The sequence below is a fragment of the Halichoeres trimaculatus genome, unplaced genomic scaffold (assembly GCF_033239565.1).
Source record: "Halichoeres trimaculatus isolate MK-OKI-2021-1 unplaced genomic scaffold, fHalTri1.1 fHalTri1_scaffold_23, whole genome shotgun sequence".
In the NCBI taxonomy this organism is placed as follows: domain Eukaryota; kingdom Metazoa; phylum Chordata; class Actinopteri; order Labriformes; family Labridae; genus Halichoeres; species Halichoeres trimaculatus.
Genome location: NW_027437201.1, coordinates 21885409 through 21909113, shown reverse-complemented (window position 1 = coordinate 21909113; position 23705 = coordinate 21885409). Strand labels below are relative to the sequence as shown.

At 37.7% G+C, this 23705-nt stretch overlaps 4 protein-coding genes across 8 annotated transcripts; 3 read left to right on the top strand and 1 right to left on the bottom strand.

Moving 5' to 3' along the window:
- Positions 1 to 865: 865 nt before the first annotated feature.
- phkg2 (phosphorylase kinase, gamma 2 (testis)) lies at positions 866 to 4685 on the top strand. Its single transcript, XM_074662708.1, has 10 exons — positions 866 to 1087; positions 1382 to 1493; positions 1578 to 1753; positions 1858 to 1912; positions 1996 to 2061; positions 2149 to 2312; positions 2418 to 2508; positions 2608 to 2761; positions 3478 to 3603; positions 3710 to 4685. The coding sequence occupies exons 2-10, from the start codon at positions 1399 to 1401 to the stop codon at positions 3953 to 3955; spliced, it is 1173 nt and encodes a 390-aa protein (XP_074518809.1). The 5' UTR covers positions 866 to 1087; positions 1382 to 1398; the 3' UTR covers positions 3956 to 4685.
- Positions 4622 to 17445, bottom strand: cfap119 (cilia and flagella associated protein 119). 5 transcript variants are annotated; one of them, XM_074662710.1, is made up of 8 exons: positions 17368 to 17442; positions 5885 to 5925; positions 5734 to 5799; positions 5493 to 5656; positions 5317 to 5387; positions 5116 to 5232; positions 4953 to 5031; positions 4622 to 4831 (listed from the first exon to the last, which is right to left on the bottom strand). In XM_074662710.1, the coding sequence occupies exons 2-8, from the start codon at positions 5890 to 5892 to the stop codon at positions 4725 to 4727; spliced, it is 612 nt and encodes a 203-aa protein (XP_074518811.1). In that variant the 5' UTR covers positions 5893 to 5925; positions 17368 to 17442; the 3' UTR covers positions 4622 to 4724. The 5 variants fall into 5 exon arrangements, with proteins under 5 accessions (XP_074518811.1, XP_074518813.1, XP_074518810.1 ...); XM_074662712.1 differs by having other exon boundaries at positions 5734 to 5794; XM_074662709.1 differs by lacking the exon at positions 17368 to 17442 and adding an exon at positions 6027 to 6220.
- Positions 7075 to 14490, top strand: LOC141784817 (tubby protein homolog). The gene is made up of 13 exons (XM_074662715.1): positions 7075 to 7101; positions 7314 to 7545; positions 9956 to 10112; positions 10179 to 10409; positions 10517 to 10645; positions 10742 to 10894; positions 10982 to 11142; positions 11231 to 11392; positions 11471 to 11583; positions 12985 to 13099; positions 13702 to 13800; positions 13887 to 14058; positions 14168 to 14490. Exons 2-13 carry the CDS (start codon positions 7504 to 7506, stop codon positions 14299 to 14301), a joined length of 1668 nt encoding a protein of 555 aa, XP_074518816.1. The 5' UTR covers positions 7075 to 7101; positions 7314 to 7503; the 3' UTR covers positions 14302 to 14490.
- On the top strand, positions 17425 to 23206 carry LOC141784814 (interleukin-21 receptor). The gene is made up of 8 exons (XM_074662707.1): positions 17425 to 17551; positions 20203 to 20335; positions 20413 to 20609; positions 20708 to 20865; positions 21785 to 21962; positions 22049 to 22145; positions 22234 to 22312; positions 22388 to 23206. Exons 1-8 carry the CDS (start codon positions 17440 to 17442, stop codon positions 22841 to 22843), a joined length of 1410 nt encoding a protein of 469 aa, XP_074518808.1. The 5' UTR covers positions 17425 to 17439; the 3' UTR covers positions 22844 to 23206.
- Positions 23207 to 23705: the final 499 nt, after the last annotated feature.

Here is a 23705-nt window from a genome sequence, read left to right as displayed (position 1 = left end):
TCAGAGAAAACAAAATCAGTAATAAACTTGTGGAAGTCCTTCCAGAATCTATAAGTGAAGTCACAGGACCAAAATAGGTGAGCACATGTTCCAGGATGGTTTTGGCAGAAAGAACAGTTAACATCTATGTTGCTCTTAAATTTTGACATGTATTGTTTTGGAGGGTAGAAATCTATGTATCAATTTAAATGAGACCTCTTTTACTTTGTTTGTTAAAAAGAATTTTTGTGGTAATGTCCAGACTGTTCTCCATTCAACATCAGACATAAAGTTTGCCCAATAGAGTGTTGCTGGTGGGATAGAATTTAGGTCATCCTGAAACAAGGCTCTTATCTTGGGGTTCAGAGTTTTGACAGATGAAAAGCAAACTTTACCAAGAGGACACTGTGACACATCAGGAGGATGAAATGTTAAAGAACGAGAGCTATTAGAGCACCTGAATAACATACATAAACCAGATGGAATAGCATCGAAAACCATTGAAATTTTTCTAGCCGTTATTGGTACATTATATCTCATACGAAACTCTCATAATTATATAGCAGACCATCAGTTTTGAACAACTGACTTACCAAAATAATTCCATTGTTAAACCAAGTATCTAAGTACAGTGTTTTGTTCTTATAAACAATATTACAGTTGTTCCAAATGAAGCAACTCTGTGGAGAAAAATTGTGCTTGTAAATCAATGTCCATGCTAAAAAAGCCTGTCGATGGAAGTTAGAGAGTTTCAATGGTATTTTTGGAATGCTATAATTGCAAAGCAACAAGAGGTCCAGTGGATACATATTTTATTCACCCTGCCCTCAACTATGACACAGCGTCAACTGTTTCTGTGCTGCAGTATTTACTCCGGCCACATGGGGGCAGTACTACAACAGCCTGTGTTAGCAGCTACAGGCTGTTGTCAGGAATGTGACCAGAATGTAAACACTGTCCGGCGACTTTCTATCTCTGTTAGGGTAGCCTGTGGCTAACTTTTGATTTGGTAAGGCTCTGTGATAGATAATTCGTGTTAACATGGCATTATTTGACTGATTCCTTCGTCGGCGTCCTCCTTCCCTCTGCCTGTTTGATAGCATACATGGTGAGTAGCTTCCTTATCGGTCAGTGAACCTGCTGCTGCAGCAAGGCCACATGAAAGACACAGCTAGCTATACGGTATGATGGGACAAGGGTACTTCAACACATATTATAAAAGCGGGAAGTGTATGTCGTAAGCTAATGTCTGAAATTAACTGCTTAACTGCGTTTAACGAGGTAAAACAACACACTTCCTTGATAGTGGTAAGCAGTTCCTGTTACACATCATGCAGCACCCATAGAGGGTATTTACGCCTTATAAAGCACATTTTATTTGACTGCCTTGTGTTTGTTGCAGATTTAACACCTGGCATAATGACCAAGGACATAGTTGTAGGAGATGAGCTACCTGACTGGGTAGGAGCCAAGGAGTTTTACCAGAAGTATGACCCCAAGGAGGTGATTGGCAGGTGAGTCAGTGAGGATGGAGTCCAACGTTTCATTGTGATGAAAAATAAAAACCCATACTGCATCCTGTGTGTTTTCTGTTTCAGGGGTGTGAGCAGCGTGGTGCGAAGATGTATGCACCGACACACGGGTCAGGAGCTGGCAGTGAAGATCATTGAGATCACAGCAGAGAAGATGACGGATCAGCAGCTGGAGGAGGTGAAATCCTCCACCCTGAAAGAGATCCAGCTCCTCAACATGGTGAAGGGGCACTCCTCAATCAGTATGTTGGAATTACACTCTATTGGTTCTGATTGTGCATAAAACTTGTGCTTTTGACATTCACAAAGTGTTGAAACCTATTTTGTCTTGTTTATCCCCTTACAGTCACTCTCATTGATTCATATGAATCCACAACGTTCATATTTTTGGTGTTTGACCTGTGAGTATGGAAACAAAAATGCTGTCATCCTCAAATTAAATAATTAAAAATGAAGAACAATGTAAGTCTTTTGTTTCTTTCAGCATGAGGCGCGGAGAGCTGTTTGACTACCTCACAGAAAAAGTCACTTTGAGCGAGAAGGAAACCAGGTGAGTACCAGCACCCCACATCCTGTCAGCTTATTGGAAGAAGCCAAGCGAAGGTCATTGCATTTTGTGCAACTCTCTGTTCTGCAGGAGCATAATGCGAGCTCTGCTGGAGGCTGTGCAGTACCTCCACTCTCTCAACATCGTCCACCGGGATTTAAAACCTGAGAATATCCTCCTGGACGATCATGGACACATCAAACTGTCTGATTTTGGTTTCTCAGTGCAGCTACAACCTGGAGAAAAACTTAGAGGTACTGCTGTAAAGGAAACAATGACACTTGTTGATAAATGTTCTGTATTTCATTTGTACAAATTAAAAGTTGAATCAATATATTCTTTCTGTTTGTCCCTTTAAGAGCTTTGTGGAACGCCTGGTTATTTGGCCCCTGAGATTTTAAAATGCTCAATGGATGAAATGCACCCAGGCTACAGCAAAGAGGTGGATCTGTAAGTATTTCCTTTCCTGCTACATCAGTATGCATTTACAAATCACCGTTATAGTATTTTAAAGTCCTCCTTTCTTGTGTTGGTTCTTTTTTCTTAAAGCTGGGCCTGTGGAGTAATCCTGTTCACCTTGTTGGCCGGCTCACCGCCATTTTGGCATCGTAAACAGATGCTGATGCTCAGGATGATCATGGAGGGTCGCTACCAGTTTAACTCCCCAGAGTGGGATGATCGGTCTGACACTGTTAAAGATCTGGTAAGACCGATACACCTTAGATCAACATTCTGCAACCTGCGGCTCTGGAGCCAGTGGCTCCTTGTGGCTTAAAAAATTTTTTTTTTTGAATGAAGAATTTTTATTTTTGTTACAGAGGGTATCACTGACACTAATTAATTGCATATCATGAATTAATTTTTTTTTTTGCAAATTATTAAAACTTCAGATTTTTTTAATTTTTGCAAAATTTTAAGACTTAAAATTTCTTCAACACGTTTTTTTTTTAAATATAAAACATTTTTAAGATTGTTTAATTTTTTTTTTTTTGCAATTTCTTTTTTTTACTTTTTGCAAATTTTCAATATTTCAAAGATGTTTCTTTTTGAAAATTTTGCAAACATTTTTCAAGATCAAAATGTATTCGCTTTTTAAAAAATTTGTTACATTTCCAATTTTTATTTTGTTTTTTAAAATTTAGAAACATTAAAAATCTTGGATATTTTTTACAATTTTTTTTCAAATTTCTAAATTTCTTGACATTTTTGCTAATTTATTTAAAATAAAAAACCCAGACATCACATGTACAATTTCTTTTGTAAAAAAAACTTTTCATGCAGTTATTATTTACTAGATTTTAACTATGTTTAGAATTTGTACACTTCATTGTTTTTATTGTGAAGAGTTGCAGACCTCTATGTAAGACGTTATTTTTACAGAAGCTAGAAGTTGTTAATGATTCTGCTCGTGTTGCTCAGATATCCAGGCTTCTCGTGGTGGACCCAGCTGCCCGTCTAACTGCAGAACAAGCCTTAGCTCATTGTTTCTTCAGGCAGTACCAGAAGGAGGACGTGCGGCTCTTCAGTCCGAGGAAGACTTTTAGGGTGAGGAATGATACTGACTTTCATTGGTAGCTGGTTTAGAATAAACAGGCTGTTCATTAAAAAAGAAAAGTCTGTTTTCATCTTCTCTCCCGTCTCTCCTCCTCAGGTGCTGATCATCAGCGTGCTCGCCTGCATCAGGATGTACAGTCGGTACCGAAGGGTTCGTCCGCTGACTCGGGAGGTGTTGGCCAGAGATCCCTACTCCCTCCGCGGCGTGCGCAAACTCATCGACGGCTGCGCCTTCCGCATCTACGGGCACTGGGTAAAGAAAGGGGAGCAGCAGAACCGGGCCGCGCTCTTCCAGAACACGGCTAAGATCATGCTGCTGGGCCTGGAGGAGTTTGAAACATAAGAGCTCCACCTCATTCCTCACCACCTTGGTTGTTTTTTGAACTTGAGCACGTGTTGTCATGTGAGTGTTTCTCATGTCATGTTACTGAGCGCGGTTTCAGGGACCCGGAGGTTTGAACGCCTTAATGCACAGCGTGGTTGAGTTTACGATAAGCATGTACAAGTTGATGCTCCTCATCTGCCCCTCGATCTCAGTTTGTGGCTGCTTGAAAGTTGTCAGGTCATCGTGTTTGCAGTTAAGGACACATTGCACAATCATTAAAAAAATACTCATTGTACTCTGTATATTTAGGATTTTTCATTTTAAAGTCAGTTTAAGCAGAGGAGAGTTTTTTATGAACACTGTGTGGCTGAAGTGGACGTTACAGCACTGTGATTAATTATTTAACACATGATTCAGTTGGAAGAGGCTCAGATTTCAGATATTCCAGTGTAAATTTAGTTTGAAATATCTTGTGTTTAACAATAAATTATTGTATTGGGGAGTGTTTTTGTTAAAGGATCATGTTGCTGTTATGCATGAAAACATCCCTCATTAGAAAAATGTACCTACACTAACTGTGAAGACTATATATGACTGTATTTCCAGTAAAACTAAACACCATTCCATACTCGGTCCTTTGGTTCCACATGTTGCACTTTCCCTAAAAGTGCCTGCCTGTAATTTAAAAATGCAGATGTACATTTTATTGTTTTTGTTTTAAAAGTATAAAGATTTATTAACAATAAAACACGTGTGAGTGGACCTGGTGTTTTTGGGCTGTGGGGATTCAGGGACTGGTTGTGGCGTCCTCTGGCTCTGTGTTGGGTCTCTCTGGTGTGTCAGAGCTGTCGGCTTCTGGTTCTTCTCCAACTGGTTCCTGCATATTTTCGGCATCTGGTGAAAGAGAGGAAGAGAAATTAAGATTAGATGAACATTTTACTGTCTCTTCACTCCTAAATGATAAAAATAAATCTGTCTAAGCCTAAACAATAAAATAATATTCTGCAGTCTTTACCCTCAAAAGATGGATCCTCCACATTTGATCCATCCTGATTTGAGCTGTCGGAGTAAGTCAAATACAAATCCAGTTTAACCTGTGGAAATAACAGAGCCCTTCATAATCTCCAAATGACAGAGAAACTTGTTCAGAAATGTAAACGATTTTTTCGCAGACTCACCTGTGGAGTAAAAATGTATTTGTAGACTTTGTAGTGCCTTATGTAGCCGTTATAAATGTGCTTAATGATCAAGTCTGCCTCCTCAGGGCTGAAGAGGTTGATACTGAAGGGCGGGCGCTGAAGTGAGTAAACACACAGACACATTTAGTGCATGTTATGGTAGGTGAAATAATATTACATTAATTAAAAATGTTTACAAACCCTGATTGAGTGACAGAAAAGTAGCTCCTTGCAGTATGTGAAGCACTCTTCTATGTTGTTCAGGGGCGTCTCTGCAAGAAACAGCATCAAACACATCCTTATGGAAAGGGAGAATATTTATATGGATTCATCTTGATTTAAAAAAATAAACTGAATGATATTTCGCGATTACTTGCCAGTGTTAGCCTCATGGACTGACTTGATAATAGATAACAGAGCTGAAGTTTGTTCCTTGTTGAAGTTTTTCTCTCTGCTAAACAGCACAGTGTGGACATACAGCGCCAGCAGAGCTTCTCTTTTAGGTTCAGGCAGGTCAACCCCAAACACATGGCTTAAAGTGCTGAAATATAAGAGAGGAAGTCAGAGGAAAGTGTTTGGCTGAGAGAGATGGTTAAATAGTACATCAAAAACTGAAACCTCTTCAGATCAGAGGGAGAGTGCATCCTGTCAATCTGCTCCATGTCATGGTAGCTGACATCTGTCCTGGAAATACACAAGACATTAATGTAGGGATATTTAGGTCAGTGAATTAAGGGAAAGTAAAAAAGCTGCAGTATACTGTTCTTACCATAGCATGACTTTAGCTCTGTGGGCCTGTGGTAGGGCTACCTGCACAATAAAACAACGTTTGCTTCACATACAGGCTTAATTATTATTTGAGGCGGTTTATCACACTACTGAACATCTTTTCTTTAACTGTTTTAGCCTACCTGGATTTTTGCATCCATTTCTCAGGTTTATTTTAATATTGACCTGATTTTACGTAGGGCACACGCTCTGATGGACAAAGATACAAACACAATACCTTTGACCAAACGGCGACGTTAAAAAAAATAAAGTGTTATAAAAAAAGGAGTCTTTAAAAAAAACTTTTTGTTGACCAAAACGCAAAGGAACCACTTCCTGTTTGGTTGGAACACTGTATCCTAGCAACACTCTACCACAAGCCCCGCCCATAGACGGTTTCCTGTTCATAGGGGAACAAGGTTGCGAAAAATTCTAAAATAATAATAATAATAAATAAAATGATATCACTCAATTTAATTTAGTTGTTACAAAATGAAAATATATAAATATCGATGTTGTATGGAATACGTCTTTTTTTTAAAATTATTTTTAGAATTGAAAAAAAAAAAAGACGATGAAAAAAGCTAAGTAGGCTAATGTTTGCTAGCAGCTTTTTAAGGTATTGTTTTAGTGTCTGTGATACATGGTAAGTCTCCACCTGCTTTTATGGAATTTTGCACTCCTGTATCTTGTTGTAGTGGTTTATTTAAAAAGCTAGGTGCATTTTCCGTACTGTAAATAAAACGTAAAGATTAAGCTAATTTAAAGCAGGTTTGGGTAACCAAACGAAACATCTAGAACATGTAAATTTAACTAAAAAATAAAATTTAAATTTAAAAATTAAAAATTAAAGATCATAATAGGATCATTGCAATGAAAAACAAACCAGGACAAGCTCGTCAGTGTAGATTAAACCGACAGGAATTACATATTTGTGACTATCATGAATTTCCCTTCGGGGATCAATAAAGTATATTTTATCTTTTTTTATTCATTTTTTTATCATGAGCCTGTTTCTATGGCAATGAGATAAACAGGAATGAGCGCACTAAGCATCTGTTTTAGATGTTTCCTTGGACTTCCTGTTAACTTTGAAGGGGCTTGTTAAAAACAAAGAAAGACAGTAGGTCACTTTGTCGGTACATGCTGGTTCAGTTCATCGGTTGTTGCTCGGAGGGTCTGCCGCAGACACTTCCGCCTTGGCCTCCTCTCTCCGGGGTAAGTGTTCAGTGATGCTCAGCTCACTTGTAGTAAAAGTAGTGACGGGCTTCACATTCCCGCTCACTCCTAACAAACCAGACTTCCTCATGTCCACACAGCAGCCACAGAAAACTGACCTCACCCCCGAGACTTCTTGTCCACGCTGGCTGAGCCGAGCAGCGCAGTTTAAGAACATTATCCCTCCTAATCCACTTTGCCTTCTGCTGCAGGCAGGTGGACAGGCTGCTGGATGGAGCAGGGTGCCACAATCACAAACGCTGAGACATTTTCATTTCTGCCTTTATGAGGGAGACATGACGGACAGGAGCATCACATTTTGAGGCTGGATTTCCCCCTGTTGATTTAAACACCTTCATTAATCTAATCACTCCTGAAGACACCAGCTGATCTGACCCGGGCATGGAGGAGCCGGATATTCGTCAGCAGAAGCTGGACAACCAGGTACAGTAGCACGGATAGATGTTTGGTGTTATTAACAGGTTATTGGAGGAGTCCTGGTTTATTTTAGACGGTGTTAGGATTATTTACCAGATTATGTAATTTAAATCTTTCTGTTAAACAGACCTGTGACCTTTAGCACCTGCTCTGACCCACATCTTAAATTCGGGTGAAGCCTCAAGTCCACCCCAGACCACAACTTGGAACTAGTTTATAACTTAAGTTTACTTACTAATTTACATAAAGCTGTGCAAATAATGATAAACTTTATTTATAATGTATTTATTATACAATTTAATATATTATTATTATGTAATATCAATAATATATAAATTAATATAATATGAATTAATATCACTGTTCTTGGAACACAGTGATATTTATGAATCCACATTAATTTATAACAGTGACATCGAGTGGTGAAACGGTCAACTACAATGTTAATCTTTTTTTTGTTTGTTTTTGTTTTTTTACAATGAAAGGTAAACAGAGTGCATAGCATCAAAAAACATAAATCAAAATACAAACATCCAAACACACAATTTTAATTCTGTGTTGATGGATTTATTTAACTTCCAATATGCTGGCTTAAACTGAGTGATATACTAAATAAATGTGATCAAATTCAAGTAATCTATTCTGTTTTTAAAATTTCAAAATTGTTTGAAAATTTTGCAGATTTTTTTTTAAATTTATATTTAACGTTTTTTTTTTCATATTTATTATCTTTATTAATTTTTATTAAAAATATATATTTTTTGCAGATTTTTAACTTTTAAAGACGAGCAAAAATTCAGAAATTTCAAAAATTAATATGTCCAAAATTTTCCCAAAAAAAAAAACAATTTAATGAAATTAAAAAAAAAATCAAATTCCATTATTATTTTACCTAATCATATAAAGTAGATTTGCATCAAATGACATAAATATATGTACACCTGTACCATATACATACATAAACCTGCGCATCATGTTCATACATATATGCATAGAAGCACATATGCACATAACCCTTTACATAAACCTACATACATAAATATACATCCATACACATACCTATGCGTACAGAAAGACAAAATGAATTAAAAAATGAATAAAAAAATAAATATACAGATAAACAAAAAAAACTAGTTTTAATGTCATGTCCCTGTTTCAGAATCTATCATTTACATATATGGTTCCCATAATAGTACAAATTTCTCCAGTTTTCCTTTGGTAATGTCTGATCCCAACTGTTAATCTAATCTAATTTAATCAATCTTATCCCATATTTTAAAACATTGGCCACTTTCAAACAGGTGTTACCAAGTGCAGGCTTTTGAGTCTGTGTTGAATTAAATGTTAGATGCTTGTCATTACCAAAGGCCTCAGGCTGGCAGAGAAAACACTCACTGAAACTTTTCCTCATGAATTAGGTCATGAGCAGTTAAAGTGAAGCAGAGCCTTCCTGGAGTCTCATCAGGTCAGAGCTGTCTGTGTCAGAGCCACCTGCTGTTGGAGCCACTCCTAATCTTCATGTCAGTTTAGTCTCTGTGTGAGGTGTGTTCAAGATAACAAACCTGATCAAGATCAGCAGAAAAGGAGAAAATCAGTGCATACTTTATATATAATGTTATGAATATATGACAGCTATGCCTTCTTATTTCTGATTGGTCAAAATCCATGACAACAGTTATTAATTCTGACACATGATCAACGCCACAGACACAGACGTTAAAACAACTAACATGAACAAGGGTCTTTAACCTGCAGCTCTGGAGTTTTTAATTTTTTTGCAAATTGACATTTATTAACTGGTTGCAAATTTTTTTTTTTTTTGCATATTTATCACATTATTTTATTATTTTATAATTAAGAAAATATTTAATTTTTGCTATTTTTTTGACATTTTAAAAATTTGCAAAAAATTAGAAATAAAAAAAAAATTATTATTTAGATTTCCCCAAAAAATATATTTTTTTCAAATTAAAAAAAAAATCGAATTCCATTTATTTTTGGCAAATATATTGAAAATAAAAAAAACTGTGACATCTATAAATTCAAAAAATCTCTCACTTAAATAGTCGTTTACCTTATTTTTCCACTTTACAGTCTTTATTGTGAAGATAGAGTAGATTTGTGGATCCTATGAAAGTAAAGGCTGCAGACCCCTGGTCTATAACTTAAGGGGAGAGCAGTTTATTTTTATTAAATTAAATGTATGTAAAATTAAATCTCTGTCACTTTTCCCGAGCTGACCTCCGACCACACATTTGTTTTAAACCATATGACCAGATTCCATCCTGGGCTTGTGAACTTTGCGTGGATTTTCTCTCAAACTTTAGATTTTCATGTAGTTAAATAACACTGGATGAGTGAATTCTTGGTGGTAAGCCGTGCTTTGAATCATTTCTGACGTATGATTCCTCCACAGCGCACTCTGCTCATGAAAAAGCAGCAGAAGAAGAGAGCTGATTCCCAAATGGTGGTTCCCAATCGAGACGCTAAGCAGAAGAACCGAAAGCAGAAGGCCCGCTCCGACGAGACGCCTCTGCTGATCAGCCAATCACCAAGCAACTCTTCTCTGACTGGTTAGTACGACCAGAATCAATCCTCTCCTCTCTGTCTGCCAACCTAAGACTCTGATGTTTCTGTAGATCAAGTCGAGCACGCTCACGATAACCCGCTGGACGAGATCACGCTGGGGGAATGCGACCTGACGCCGAGCGCAGCAGCGAGTTCGTCACCTGCAGAGAAACTTTCTGCTCCAAAGACGATGAACCTGGAGGTCGACGGAGAGCTGGTGACAAAGATTGAGGAGGAGGAGGATGCTCAGCTGGAGGGGAAGAAAACAAAGAAGAAAGATGTAAAGAAGGAAAAAGCCAAAGGTAAAGATCCCCGTCACATCCTGGTGAATCGGTTTCAGATTATTTTCCTGCTTTAATAAGAAACAAAAGGCTTTAGAAATAATCCATAATTTCTTTTTTTTTTCAAGATATTGAACTCAGTGATGAAAAAGTGAAAGAAAAGGAGAAAAAGGAAAAAAAAGTGAAGAAGAAGGAAAAACCAAAGGAATCTGAGGATCAGCAGAAGACGAATAAAACAACAAAACAAGAGAAAAAAAGTAAAAATACTCAGTTTTCATCAGCTTATCAGTAAAATCTATTTCCTGATGTTTAAAGTGTAACTCATCTCTGTTTTAACTCTTCTTCTTTGGCAGAAAAGCACCTGAAGGAGGCTCAGGAGACGGAGGCAGAGGTGGAGGCAGCAGGCGGTCCAAAAGACAACGAACACGATGGAAGTGACGATGACGTGGAGGATTCCCAGAGGCCGGTCCCTCAGTCGCCAAAGAGGAAAAAAAAGCTCGATACAAGTAAAAGAAAATATGGATACGGTGACTTTTTATGTCATCACCCAAAGCTGCTGTAAAAACACTAACGTTAAATGTGTTTGGTTTCAGCTCGGTGCCAAATAAGTGACGAGAGCAAAGAGGAAAAAGTGGAAGGAAAAGAGAAGAAAGAAAGAAAAGCAAAGAAATCAGAGAAAATCACGCACAGCCTGGCGTCTTTAAACTCAAACTACAGAGAGAGCTCGTCTTCAGGGAGCGAGTCCAATGAAAGGGTGAGGAGAAACAAAACTGGAATCTGAGCTCCAGCACAGTCACAGAAAATGTTAACGCTTGTCTAACTTTTTACTTTTCTTGTTTCAGTCAACGTCTCCGATGTCGGTGGAGGATTTGGAGAAGTTTGCTTTGCGTCCCGCCCCCAGAGACGTGACCATCCAGTGCAGGGTGACCAGAGACAGGAGAGGGATGGAGAAGGGCATTTACCCGACGTACTACCTGCACATGGAGAAGGAGGACGGAAAGAGGGTGGGCGCTGACACCAAACATCATTAAACAACGTGCACATTGACTCTAACATCCTCACATTTCTGTTTCATCTTTAAGGTGTTTCTAATGGCGGGAAGAAAAAGGAAGAAATGCAAGACGTCAAACTACCTCATCTCCACTGACGCCACCAATCTGTCCAGAGACACGAGCTGCTACATCGGGAAGCTGAGGTTGACCTCTCTTTGATTCTTACAAGTGTAAAACAACATGAAATCAAAACATTTCAGTGTGATTTTTAAAACTTATCTACAGAGAAAAATCCTCTGTTGTGGTGTGATTTCATCCTCTTCACATCATGTTTCAAAATGCATCATCACGGCGCAAAATAAGGAACATTATGACTCATCACAGCAGGAATAACACAGACACTGTTTTTTCAGACACTATAGATCAGGAGTCTGCAAACTTTACTGTCATAGGAGCCATTTTTCCTCAGCTCATCTGGATTAAAGTCATTCAGGAGCCACAAAAATCGACTTTACCTTCGCAATAAAAACAAAAGTGTATAAATACTAAACATATTAAATATCTAGTAAAACTTATATATACGAGACAATTTTTTAAAATTATTTATAAGATTGAACACATGATGTCTTAGTTTTTTATTTAAAATAAATTTGCAAAAAATTAAAAAAATTAAAAATAATAAAAAAAATAAATAGATAAATTTAAATAAATTGCAAAAAATCTAAATATTTTGAAATTCTAAAAAAAATGCAAAAATTAAAAAATGAATTAAAATAAATTGCAAAAAATCTAAACAAAAAATTAATTTGAATTTTACAAATTTTCTTAATTAAAAACATTAAAAAAGAAAAGATTCAATCAATTTTCAAATATGTAACATTTTTGAAAGAACACTTGAATTTGATAATGTCTTGCCACATATCAAGCATGTATATTAAGCCGACATGTTGTCAGCTAAATGAATCCACCCACACAGTTTTCTAAAAAAAAATAAATAAATTTGCAAAAATTTAAAAAGAAGAAATTTTTTTAAAAAAACTTGATATTTTTACAATTTGCAAGAATCATAAAAAATTTGAAGTTTCAAAAAATTGCCAAAATTGTTTAAAAAAAATTAAATGATAAAAATGAATTTAAAAAAAATCAAATTGTACAAAATTTTATGAATTGCAAAAATGTCCTATATTTTTAAGGCTAAAAATGATATATTTTTAAAGCAGTCAAAGAGCCACAGGTTGAAGATCCTTGGTCTAGAGGCTTCCATGTTCCATGTGAGCGCCTCACAAAGCCACGCTTAATTAGACAGTACGTTAACACCAGGTCTTTGGCATCAGTTCAAAGGTCTTGGAACGAAGCCATCATTAATAGTATTATCCACACCTTGCATGTGCAGTCAGCTGCTCGACTTCCCTTTAGTCAGCAGAGAGCAGGAAAAGTGCTTATCTGGTCTCTGGCACGGTCCCTTAAAGAGGACTGAGCCATAACCAGGTAGATCATATGTTTTAAGGCGTTGGTGCTACTCCACTTCCTCCCTCTTATCTGCAGCGCCGTGTGAAACAGCCAAAGCTCTTGATCCTGTTTGTGATAAGACTCGTTTGTTTCAGGTCCAACGTCTTTGGTACAAAGTTCACGGTCTTTGATGGAGGCGAGAACCCAGAGAAGAAGCCTTTCGTTAAAGAGAGTGAAGCCATTCGGCAAGAGCTCGCAGCGATTTGCTACGTAAGTCCATTTCTCTCCTGTTCAATTCATGCAAAATCTGTATTTTTGGTCTTTTTTTGAAACTAGAAGTTACAGTTTTTATTTCAAGAAGCAAGCAGAAACCTCCGGTCTGAAAATATGAGGCAATGAGGAAGTGCTAAAATCTGCAGTTCATCAAGTGTCCACTTGAGGCTGGTGCTGGAAGTACCAGAAACCACATACACACCAAGTCAAAAAAATGTGTCCTGTCTGAACAGTTAATTTCTCTAACGGTACCATGTTTCTTTTCAAAACAGATTAGCAACGTCACAGAGACAACATCCATTTTCCTATAAACAACCTGTGTGTTCCTGTTGATGACCCATAGGGGGCTGTAAATCTCTAAATAAACATTTTGCTGTGTTAAAGCAGAGATTATAGCAGCATTTTCAAACACACATGGGATAAATTTTTGCCAAGTTAAGATACAAACTAATTTTTACAACCAGTGCTGTTGCCCCCTGCTGGTTACAAGAAAGATTGCAGGCCTGAAGTATTTTCCTTTGATTTCATCTTTGAAATAAAGTGATTATGTTGACTCGATGAATTTAATTTTAATATGATTTGGCTTCATCTTGTTGCAGGACACGAACGTCCTGGGCTTCAAAGGTCCCAGGAAAATGACGGTGATAATCCCGGGAATGTTGGAGAACGATGAGAGAGTGTCCATCTGTCCCAAAAACGTGAGTTTCCTTTGAGCAGTTTAACGTTTGTCAGAAGCTCTGAACATGAAATGAGTCCCAGGACCCGACTTTCCTCTGTGCTACAGGAACTGGAGACGCTCCTGACGCGCCACGCCAACAACAACACAGAGAAACTGGTCACACTGGTGAACAAATCTCCGAACTGGAACGAACAGACGGAGTCGTACGTGCTGAACTTCCACGGTCGTGTCACCCAGGCCTCTGTCAAGAACTTCCAGATCATCCACCCAGATAATGGTGAGGCCTGGCTGCTGAGCTGCTTCTTCCTGGCTCTTCAGAGGAAAGAAAAATGGCCGCCCTGTCTCCATCTTTTAGCTAACAACCGTCTGTGTCCTCTCTTCCCCAGAGGACTACATCGTGATGCAGTTTGGACGTGTGGCCCAGGACGTCTTCTCCATGGACTACAGTTTCCCCCTGTGTGCGCTGCAAGCCTTCGCCATCACGCTGTCGTCGTTTGATGGGAAACTGGCGTGTGAGTGAGCTCTCTGCTGTCGGCCCCAAGTGCTTCACTGGATCCCAGATCAATAAAAAAACGTACACTCGAGGTTTCAGGGAAGCCCACTGTCCTTGTTCTGTGACCGTGGGTATGAAACCATTTGTATAAGAAGACCTAGACTTCAGGCTGACACGTCTCATAGGTTCAGTATTAATCAGGGGTCTTCAACCTGTGGCTCTTTGACCCCTGTGGATCCTTGTAGCTTTAAAAAATATCACTGAAATAAAGACTTTATATTTTTCTTACAGAGGGTATTGATGATTAAAGACACTAAATAAAATCATGTGTTAACATTTTGTTGAACTGAATCTTCATCCCAACATCAACAGCCCACCAACTTTCCATGCACCTGTGGCTAACCTCAAGTTTTACAGCCCTGGGAAGATAACTACATCTACAAAAAGACTAATCTGGAAGAAAATACAGATTTTAATTCTGTGTGGATGGATTCATTTGACTGACAATGTGCCAGCTTATTATCAATATATGTCATGTAATTCAAGTGGTCTTACAAAAAAATTGAAAATTTTGCATTTCATAAAATTTCATATAATTTGAGTTTTTTTTTAATTCATTGAAATCATTTAAAATTTCTTCAAAAAATGTTGGCAATTTTTTTTGAAACTTCAATTTTTTTTTATGATTCTAGCAAACTATTTCAATTTCAAGTTTTATGAAATTTCTCTTTTTTTAGCTTTTTGCTTATTTTCCCTTCAAATTTCAATTTTTTTCAAAAAATTTGAGCAATTTGTTAAAAAAAATTTTTTTTAAACTATATGGTTCTTGCAAATTGTTCAAATTCCAAGTTTTTTTAAGTTTCATCTTTATAACTTTTTGCAAATTTAACAAAATTTAAGTTTTTTGAAAACTGCAAACTTTTTAAATATCAAATTTAATATAAAATTCCTTGAAAAAAAATGGCAATTTTTTTAAACTTATAATTCAAAGTTTTTTAGTTTTCGTTTTAAATTTTTGCAATTTTTCAAAATTAAGGTCTTTTTAAAACTGCAAACTTTTTAAACATCAAAATTAATTTCAAAAATGTGGCAATTTTTTGAAACTTAAAATGTTTTAAGAGTCTTGCAAATTGTTTTAATTCCAAGTTTTTTGAAATTTCTTCTTTTACTTTTTCCATTTTTTTTGAAAATGTAGGTTTTTTGAAAACTGCAATTTTTTAAAATCAAAATTAATTGAATCTTTTGCAGATTTGTTACTTTCGAATTTCTGATTTTTTTATTAAATATTTGAAACTTCAAAAGATTCTGAAATTTTACATTAGAAAAAAAAGTAATTTATTTAAATTCCAATTTTTTTTTTGACATTTTTGCAGATTTATTATAAATAAAAAGTAAGACATCACATGTGCAATACTATGTATGAAAAAAATATTTTTTAGATAATTATTCACTTGATTTTTACAATGTACAGAATTGTATACACTTTTTGTCTTCTTTGTGAAGATAAAGTAGATTTTGTGGCTCCTGAACGACTTTAATCCAGGTGAGCTGAGGAAAAATGGCTCCTATGAAAGAAAAGGTTACAGACCCCTGGTATTGGTTAAAAGCTGCTTTTATATCTTCCACTTGTTTACAACTGTATAAACATTACCTGTGTAATATGAAATTATAAGAACGCAGGTTTGTACACCTGAGTTTGTTTGATTCTCGTGACTTCTTACACAGATGCCAAAGTTTGTGCACATATTTCCAGGAAACCTGGTCAGTTAAACTCCGCAACCTCATTTTCAGATCTCTATCGGACAGATACTGCACCACATCCCGCCAAAGTCACAGTCTGAGCTGTTTTCTGTCCATTTTATCAAAAAAAGGAAACAAATTTATCAAAGTACTGGAGACAAGCTGAAGAACTCTTCGTATCAGATTCAGCAGAGAAGCAGCACGCGGCAGATAGACTCGCTCATATCTGTGTTTTAACCCCTGCACAATTTAAAGAGTCCAAAAACTTTAAACTTTAAGGAGCTTCTGCTGCTCAAGCAAGTTTTCACCAGCTCAAACTGCTTCACACTGAGGGAAACGTCATTCAGGTTTCAGGGGTTAAAAATAGCTCTGAGCAGCTCTGTGGTGGAGTCAGTTGATCAGTGTCGACGTATGTTTCAGAAAAACAGAATCCTAAATTAAACTGAAAGCCCTCTCATCGGGCGGACATGGGTGTCTTCGTGGTGACCTTCTTGTTTCCTGTTCAAACAATCATCCTGACAGAAATAGTTAGACTTAAAAATGATGTCTTTGCAAACCTCTAACCTTTGTTAGCCAACAGCTGTGCAGCCTGTCACGCACACATAGCTCAACTTTCTGCTGTAAAACAAAACTCCACACAACTCAGAGTAAAGACGCTTGACAGTTTCAGCTCTGTGCCTTAACCCACCACAGATTTCATTATACAACAACCCAAACGTGACCCAACCATCACCACGACACTTGGGTGAGTGAGTGTTAAACTTCCAATCAACAAAATCACTAAAAACCTCAGAGGAAGACACCGTGGGCTGTTATCTGTCACAGGATCACCTGAGAGCTGAGCTGCTGCTCGCTTTGCACGACACTCCCCTTCTCAGTTGCATAATCGTTTGTTTTCTGATTTATCTTCATAAAACCAAGATGTTTTCTTAGAAATATTTTAAAAAACTTGAACAAATCACCAAAAGTCATCATTTCGGACATGTTTGGTGGTGTTTCTGGGCAGATTTAATAGATGCAAGATAACAGTGCATGAAGATAATTTTCCATGCTGCTACTATGAAAAAAATAGATCATTTTTGTGCATATTTTTATTTAGTTCCTTGAAAATGTTCAGTCTCTAAAAAGTTTCAAAGAAAGTTTTTGGGGAAATCATTTGGCTTGACTTTGTGTTTTTTATCTTATCAACCTCATCTCAAAGCAGTGCTGCTTTAAAGCGATGATGAGCCTGAAGAATAAGTCCAGTTAACGTGAAGCTTGCTCTCGTTGCCTCAGCTGCTCAGCTTTAAAGAAACACCCACACCCAGCCCCACAGAGCGATAGAGATCAGAATAGAAAACCTGTGACTGCTACCTTCCTCTCTCAGTCTTCAATCAGCACTCTCTGAGGAGGATGACTCAACCCAGTCGTCTCAGGGGATGAAGGATGATGTCTGGACCGTGTGACATGAGGGTTTGGTGCTCTGCACTGAGACCACTGATGGTGTCTCTGCTGATTTTTACCGCCATCGTCTCTCTGCGTGGGAACACCGTCACAGGTCAGTTAATATCTGTTGGGCAAAGTGGAAAAAGATTTTTCAGAGAGATTTAATTCTGTATTTTTCACTAGAAGACTCACTGAGAAATAAACCTACATTAACAATAAATGGTATTAATTAAAAAAAAAGATTAGTGTAATAATAAAAACATATATATTGATTGGCAGCTGGCTTGGTTATTACCTTTAAAGTTCTGTTTATCCAATAAAATTAAAGAAAAACATTTATCCTTCTATTTAAATCCATCAAAACCTCTAGGAATAGATCAGAATCAACGCAGCATCTGTTTTATACATATTCTTCTACTTCCTGGTCTCAAGTGACAGAGTATTTGTTATGGAAAACTAAACTTAACTTCATTATTGATTGCAAATTTGTTATAGTTCATTTTATAAATGTTATACAAGACATAATTTATTGTAAAATTAATTATTTTATGTTATAAATCCCATATTCATAAATCTAGATTGAAAAAAACACCTTTATCAACCCATTTCTGCTTATCTACTTGTCTGTTATTCCAAATTACAGTTTTATAAAGAGAAAAGTTATGTGTGTAGCATCATTTCCATGCAAGTAACGCTTCCTGATGAAACTTTGAGAATTTAAGAGGTCAGTTGCTCACACTAAGGTGTCCAAAAAGCTAAAGGTAATGAGACACCTTGTAAATAAAGCACTATTCAATGAATTTTTAAACGTCAGCAGTCTGCTGCGTCACTATAGCGCAACGTTACTTTAGCGAGAGCGCTAATCACAGACCTTCTCGACGACGATCAGATCAATGCGCAGAAAGAAGTCCGGTTAATTATTCGACGAGACAAAAACAGGAAAAGGCAGGTAAGACTGAGGAAACTAAAGTCTGACCCAAAACTTTGAAAGTAAAAGATAAAACTGGCGCGAAAAAGGAGTAACGGCTGAGGAGAACCAGCAGCTGCTTAGTTCACGAGCGCCCGGTCACGTTTTTTAAACGTCATCAGAACTCGACAAATGCGCTGAAATGCGAGTTAAAACGTATAAAACATAAAATTCCAACAGCTTTTTAGATGTTTTTCTTAATTAAGAAAATTAATTTGTAAATATAATCATTGAATGTAACAACATGAACCTAAAATATATATTTATCTCATGTCAAACGCTGCTAAGCTTTGAAAACAACCAAGGTGGGTTGAGATGAGAACAGACTCCCTATCTCATCTTAATGTGTGGTTTCTGTTTATAAAATTTTGTTAACATAAACTGGTCTAGACCTGTTAATAATTTTGGAAAGTAACTTAAGAAAACGTTTGTTGTGATTTGGCGCTGATTGTAAAGTTGTACACACTGCAACACCTCTCCACATTTAGCTCCAAAACATCACTGTTTATGCAAATTTAGAGAAATATCTGTGAAATATATTTGTCATATATTATATACAAATGGTAAATATTTCATCTTATTGCTAAGTGTTATGTCTAAATGTTATATCTAAATGTTGAACATTGTTTATAAATGTTATAAATAAGTGTTCTGATTCTAAATAATTACCTACATTTCTAAACATTTAGTTTCCATTCTAATTATTTAGTTAAGACTAAATATTTATCAAAGTTTTATAAATATTTTGCAAAGATTTCTATATATTTAGTCAAGATTTCTAAATCTTGAGGTATGATTTCTAAATATTTAACTAATATGCAAATTCACACTCCCGCCTGCCATAGGTACCAAAATAAAAGTTCAAAAAGTGATCCAGCCAAGCGGATTCTAAGAAAGTCAAACAGTCGGCTAAATCAGCCGTTAGAAAATAAACATACTAAGTGCTGTGATGTCGCTGTTGAAGATCCTGTGGTTGAAATCGAAAAATTAGAGCTTGACGTTCTCAAAATCGCTTCCTCGAACTTCTATTTTAGTACTACCTGGCGGGTGGGAGTGTGAATTTGCATATTAGCTAAATATGTAGAAATCGTTCCCCTAGATTTAGACATCTTGACAAAATACTTAGAAACTTTGGTAAATATTTAGAAATATTTGCAAAAGATTAAAAAATCTGATAAATATTTAGTCTTAACTAAATATTTATAATGAAAACTAAATGTTTAGTAACGTAGCAAAATATTTAGAATCAGGACATTCAACATTTAATTAAAACATTTGACATTTATAATATTTGACAAATATATTTTACAAATATTTCTCTAAATATGTAGAAAAAGTGATGTTTTAGAGCTAAATGTGGAGAAATGTTGTTATTTGTGGTGTGTGCAACTTTACAATCGGCGCCCCCTATTTAAATAAAGATCGATTGATATCAGGGAAACAATTTTTATAAGAGGGAGAAAGAAAAACAAAACAGAGCCAAAAAAAGACCTGCATACATACATGCGCAATTAGCTTAAAAAACGAGAAATTTCATCACTCACTACAAATTCTCGTTGATAGAAGACGGAAAAGCTGGAGCAATTAAAAAATGATAAAAATATACAAATTTATAGAAAGTAGCTGTAATAAATTGCATGAAAAAGTTTAAATATAATACAGAAAAAAATAAATTAACTATAAAAGGAATTTAAACTAAAACCCTGTCAGGCTCTTAACACATGACCAAAGGTTACCAAAGGTCATTCACTGACTTCTCACACTCCTCCTGAAGTCCATGTGTGTTTGTTTTCCAGCTACCAACCACAGCCTTCAGTGTGTGAGTGACTACGTCTCCCTCATCAACTGCTCCCTGAACATCCAGCCGCCTCCCAACAGCTCCAGCTCTGATGGATCCTACTGGCTCACTGTGACAGAGCACTATGTGAAGTGAGGCTCTCACTTTCAGCTTCATGTCGATAAAGTTTTCATGTGAAGACGTGTTTCTTTACTGTGTCTCTGTGCAGGCAGAAGTTTGAGTGCAGGCTGGTAAAGGACGGAGCGGATCACGTCTGTTCAGTGAAAATATACAACCCCATGACTGATGATGACTACGATACCAGCGACTTCATGGAGCAGGATATCTTTAACGTCTCTCTGTGTCACGGCCCAAATGATGGAGAGTGTGAGGGGCTGACGAGCACGTTCAAGCCTTGCAAAAACGGTGAGAAACAGACGTCTCTGTCTGCTCTGAACACATTAAACTCAGAAACACCTCAAACATTCCTGAAAATGTTTCTCTGAAATGATTCTCTCAACTAGTTAAACCGAACCCACCGTGCTGCCTCACATGGAGTCACCAGTCAGGTCAGCACCACTTCACCTGGAGGAGCACGTACGAGAAGTACAGCTGGTTCAGCCCCCTGTCTGACAGCCTGATGTATCAGCTCCGCTTCCAGAAGAGAGGAGATGAGCACAAAGTAAGGGTCAAGATAACATGAGCAAAGAAGGAACTCTTTGTCTGATGAAGACATTTTATTTTTATAAAGTCAAATAGTGTAGCTTTAATTTAACTAAAGCCACAGTAAGCGATTTTATTCCTAAAAATTTAGGTGAAAATTCCCCAACAATTTTTTTTGTTAAAGTCAACTTTTTACCGAATACAACGCCACGAGGTAAGGTATTTATCAGGACAGTTATGTACTGGCTATGTGTAGTGCTATCAGCAACCCGGTGCTACAGTGTATCTGAATGCTAACGTAACAACAAGCTACAGCCAGTTCACACAGAAGTTAAGTAGCCCTCCATGTGTAGTGCTATCGGCTATGACATATCCATAGGCTAATGTGACAACAAGCTAACTGTCAGTTTGTACAGTAGTTCAGTTGCCATCCATATGTAGTGCTATCGGCAGCCCAGAGCTTTGACGTATCTGTAGGCTAATGTGACGACAAGCTAACTGTCAGTTTGTACAGTAGTTTAGTAACTGTCTATATGTAGTGCTATCGGCAGCCCGGTGCTATGACATATCCCTAGGCTAATGTGACAACAAGCTAACTGTCAGTTTTTACAGTAGTTTAGTTGCCGTCCATATGTAGTGCTATCGGCTGCTCCAGTGTCCACCATCACTACAAAATTAATAACAGAAAGCTCGAAAAGCTACGAAAAAGCTACACTGGTGCTGATAATCTAATTTTAAAGTGTGGATTAGGATCAGGCATATCTCTAGAAGACAGACCTGAGACGTTGGGGTTTTCATGCTTGTAAAGTGAATCATTTTGTGGGAGGGGATAAAGTTATCTTATTATCTGTTTTCGGCTGCATTGAAAAGTTAAAGTTTCTGGATTTGGGATGTTTATTCTGAGGAATTAGCTTCAAAATGTTCTTGTTCCTCTTCAGATCGTGCCTTACTTAATCACCACGGACAGAACGAACTTTTCTGTGGATGACCAGAAGTTTCTGGCCGACACTGAGTACTCTGCCAGAGTCCGCTCCAGTCCGAACCAGGCTTTCTTCAAGGGCCAGTGGAGCAGCTGGTCCTCTGAGGTTCACTGGAGGACTCCACCTTCTGTAAATGGTGAGGTTGTAAACTTTCACTGTGACTGAATGAGAAGAATAATGTTGGTTTTTCTAATATTTTTTCCTGTTCGTTGTTTTACCCAGACGACACGTTCATGCCTGGGCTGGGTAAAAAGATATTCATCGCTCTAACTGTGATGGTGCCATTCGTCCTGGTTCTCTGCTACGCTCCGTTCAGGAAGTAAGATGCTCACCTTTAGCACATGCTAAACTCTGATACAGTAAGCTGGTTTAAGCTTAATGTTATCCTTCTGTTCCCTCTGCTTCAGGTGGAGGCAGAGCTCCTTCATCCCAAACCCAGCCCCGTACTTTCACACCCTGTACCAGGACTGCCACGGAGATTTCAAGGTCAGTTGGAGATGTTTCCAGAAGATCATCACGGTAATGTTTGGAAGAGTTTCCTGAATGTCACTTTGATCACAGAGCTGGGTGGTTACGCCAGAAAACGCCGCTGACGTCCTGGAGGCAGAGGAAACCCTCCGCATAGACGCGCTAACCAAGTGTGCAGAAGTGAAGGAGAAGAAGGAGGAGGTGCAGGAGGAGAAGAGTCAGCATCGCTTCGTGGAGGGCAGCACCTACAGCAACATCACCTACCCGGGCTGCAACTCCTCTCTGCTGGGCCTCCCGTACGCCGTGAGCACCATGTCTCCTCTGCTGGATCCAAGGGGGTCGCTGAAGAGCCTGACCTTCAGCTCCCCACCTGGGAGTCCCACAGAGATGGACTCAGGGTGCTGGCTCAGCAGCCACTCCTCCCTGGAGAGGGACGCCCCCTGGTACGGCAACGAGTACTGCACCCTGACCGCCTTCCAGCAGATCGGCCCGGTCATGGCGGTGAAACCCTGCGCCACCAGGGAGGAGCTGGGTGGGTGCGCTTACTGAGGGAAGAGGCGGGCTGTTTTCCAAACCGCCTGCTAAACCAGCCAAACCCAGCCTGTAGTAGTCAGTATGCAAAAACTTGCAAAATCTGCAGTATGCCAAAAATCCCTGGATGTCGGGTCTACCAGTCTACCTGGCATTCTGTTTTCCACAATATACAGCGCTAATGCTGTTTGTCAATGCGCGTGGCAGGTTTCAGTGAATTACTGCCATCTAGTGGAATGAGTCGGCATTACAACTACAATACAACAGCATAAACGTTAGACTGTCCGTGAGGTAGACGTGAAGTGATAAGAAATAAACACAAGTAAATCTTGTCACTTCTAGTTGGAAATGAGTTGTTCTACAATTTCATTAAAGCTCATATAAACCAATAATTAACTTTTTTTTAACCATACATGGATTATATAGAAGTGGTTTTTCAGCTGTAAAAATGAAATCAGTCCCTTCCAGATTTTTTAAAATAAACATTATAATTTTTGGTGTAAGATTAGAAATTAGATATGATGATTATTGTATGATATGATTAACAAAATAACTAAAACGTCACAATCTACCCATTGTTTAGTACATTTTTAATAAAGATAAAATAAACAAATAAATAAATAAATAAATAAATAAATAAATAAATAAATAAATAAATAAATCCTCATCTGTAGCTCCGCCTTCGAAAACTACATACTACATGCTAAAGCAGTAGGCAGTACGCAGTGTCTACTACATGCTACATTCACATGTAGTATGAAGAAGGCGGTTTGGAAAACAGCTGCTGTTCGTTTATATCATCTTAAAGGTTTGCTTCAGCGTTAATCTGCAGATACACAGCTCTGCTCAGCTCCTCTGCCTCACTGAAATAAATCGCACC

What these genes read in the sequence shown, in the direction of transcription:
- phkg2 (XM_074662708.1), top strand. Translation starts at nt 1,399, where the DNA reads ATGACCAAGGACATAGTTGTAGGAGATGAGCTACCTGACTGGGTAGGA. An exon ending in ATATTTTTGGTGTTTGACCT is followed by an intron (nt 1,913 to 1,995) that starts GTGAGTATGGAA and finishes TGTTTCTTTCAG; the next exon opens with CATGAGGCGCGGAGAGCTGT. An exon ending in GTCCGAGGAAGACTTTTAGG is followed by an intron (nt 3,604 to 3,709) that starts GTGAGGAATGAT and finishes TCTCCTCCTCAG; the next exon opens with GTGCTGATCATCAGCGTGCT.
- cfap119 (XM_074662709.1), bottom strand. An exon ending in TCTCCCTCTGATCTGAAGAG is followed by an intron (nt 5,657 to 5,733) that starts GTTTCAGTTTTT and finishes CTTATATTTCAG; the next exon opens with CACTTTAAGCCATGTGTTTG. An exon ending in TTTTCTGTCACTCAATCAGG is followed by an intron (nt 5,233 to 5,316) that starts GTTTGTAAACAT and finishes TACTCACTTCAG; the next exon opens with CGCCCGCCCTTCAGTATCAA.
- LOC141784817 (XM_074662715.1), top strand. Translation starts at nt 7,504, where the DNA reads ATGGAGGAGCCGGATATTCGTCAGCAGAAGCTGGACAACCAG. An exon ending in GAAAAAAAAGCTCGATACAA is followed by an intron (nt 10,895 to 10,981) that starts GTAAAAGAAAAT and finishes GTTTGGTTTCAG; the next exon opens with CTCGGTGCCAAATAAGTGAC. An exon ending in TGTCCATCTGTCCCAAAAAC is followed by an intron (nt 13,801 to 13,886) that starts GTGAGTTTCCTT and finishes TCTGTGCTACAG; the next exon opens with GAACTGGAGACGCTCCTGAC.
- LOC141784814 (XM_074662707.1), top strand. Translation starts at nt 17,440, where the DNA reads ATGATGTCTGGACCGTGTGACATGAGGGTTTGGTGCTCTGCACTGAGA. An exon ending in GACTCCACCTTCTGTAAATG is followed by an intron (nt 21,963 to 22,048) that starts GTGAGGTTGTAA and finishes TGTTTTACCCAG; the next exon opens with ACGACACGTTCATGCCTGGG. An exon ending in ACTGCCACGGAGATTTCAAG is followed by an intron (nt 22,313 to 22,387) that starts GTCAGTTGGAGA and finishes CTTTGATCACAG; the next exon opens with AGCTGGGTGGTTACGCCAGA.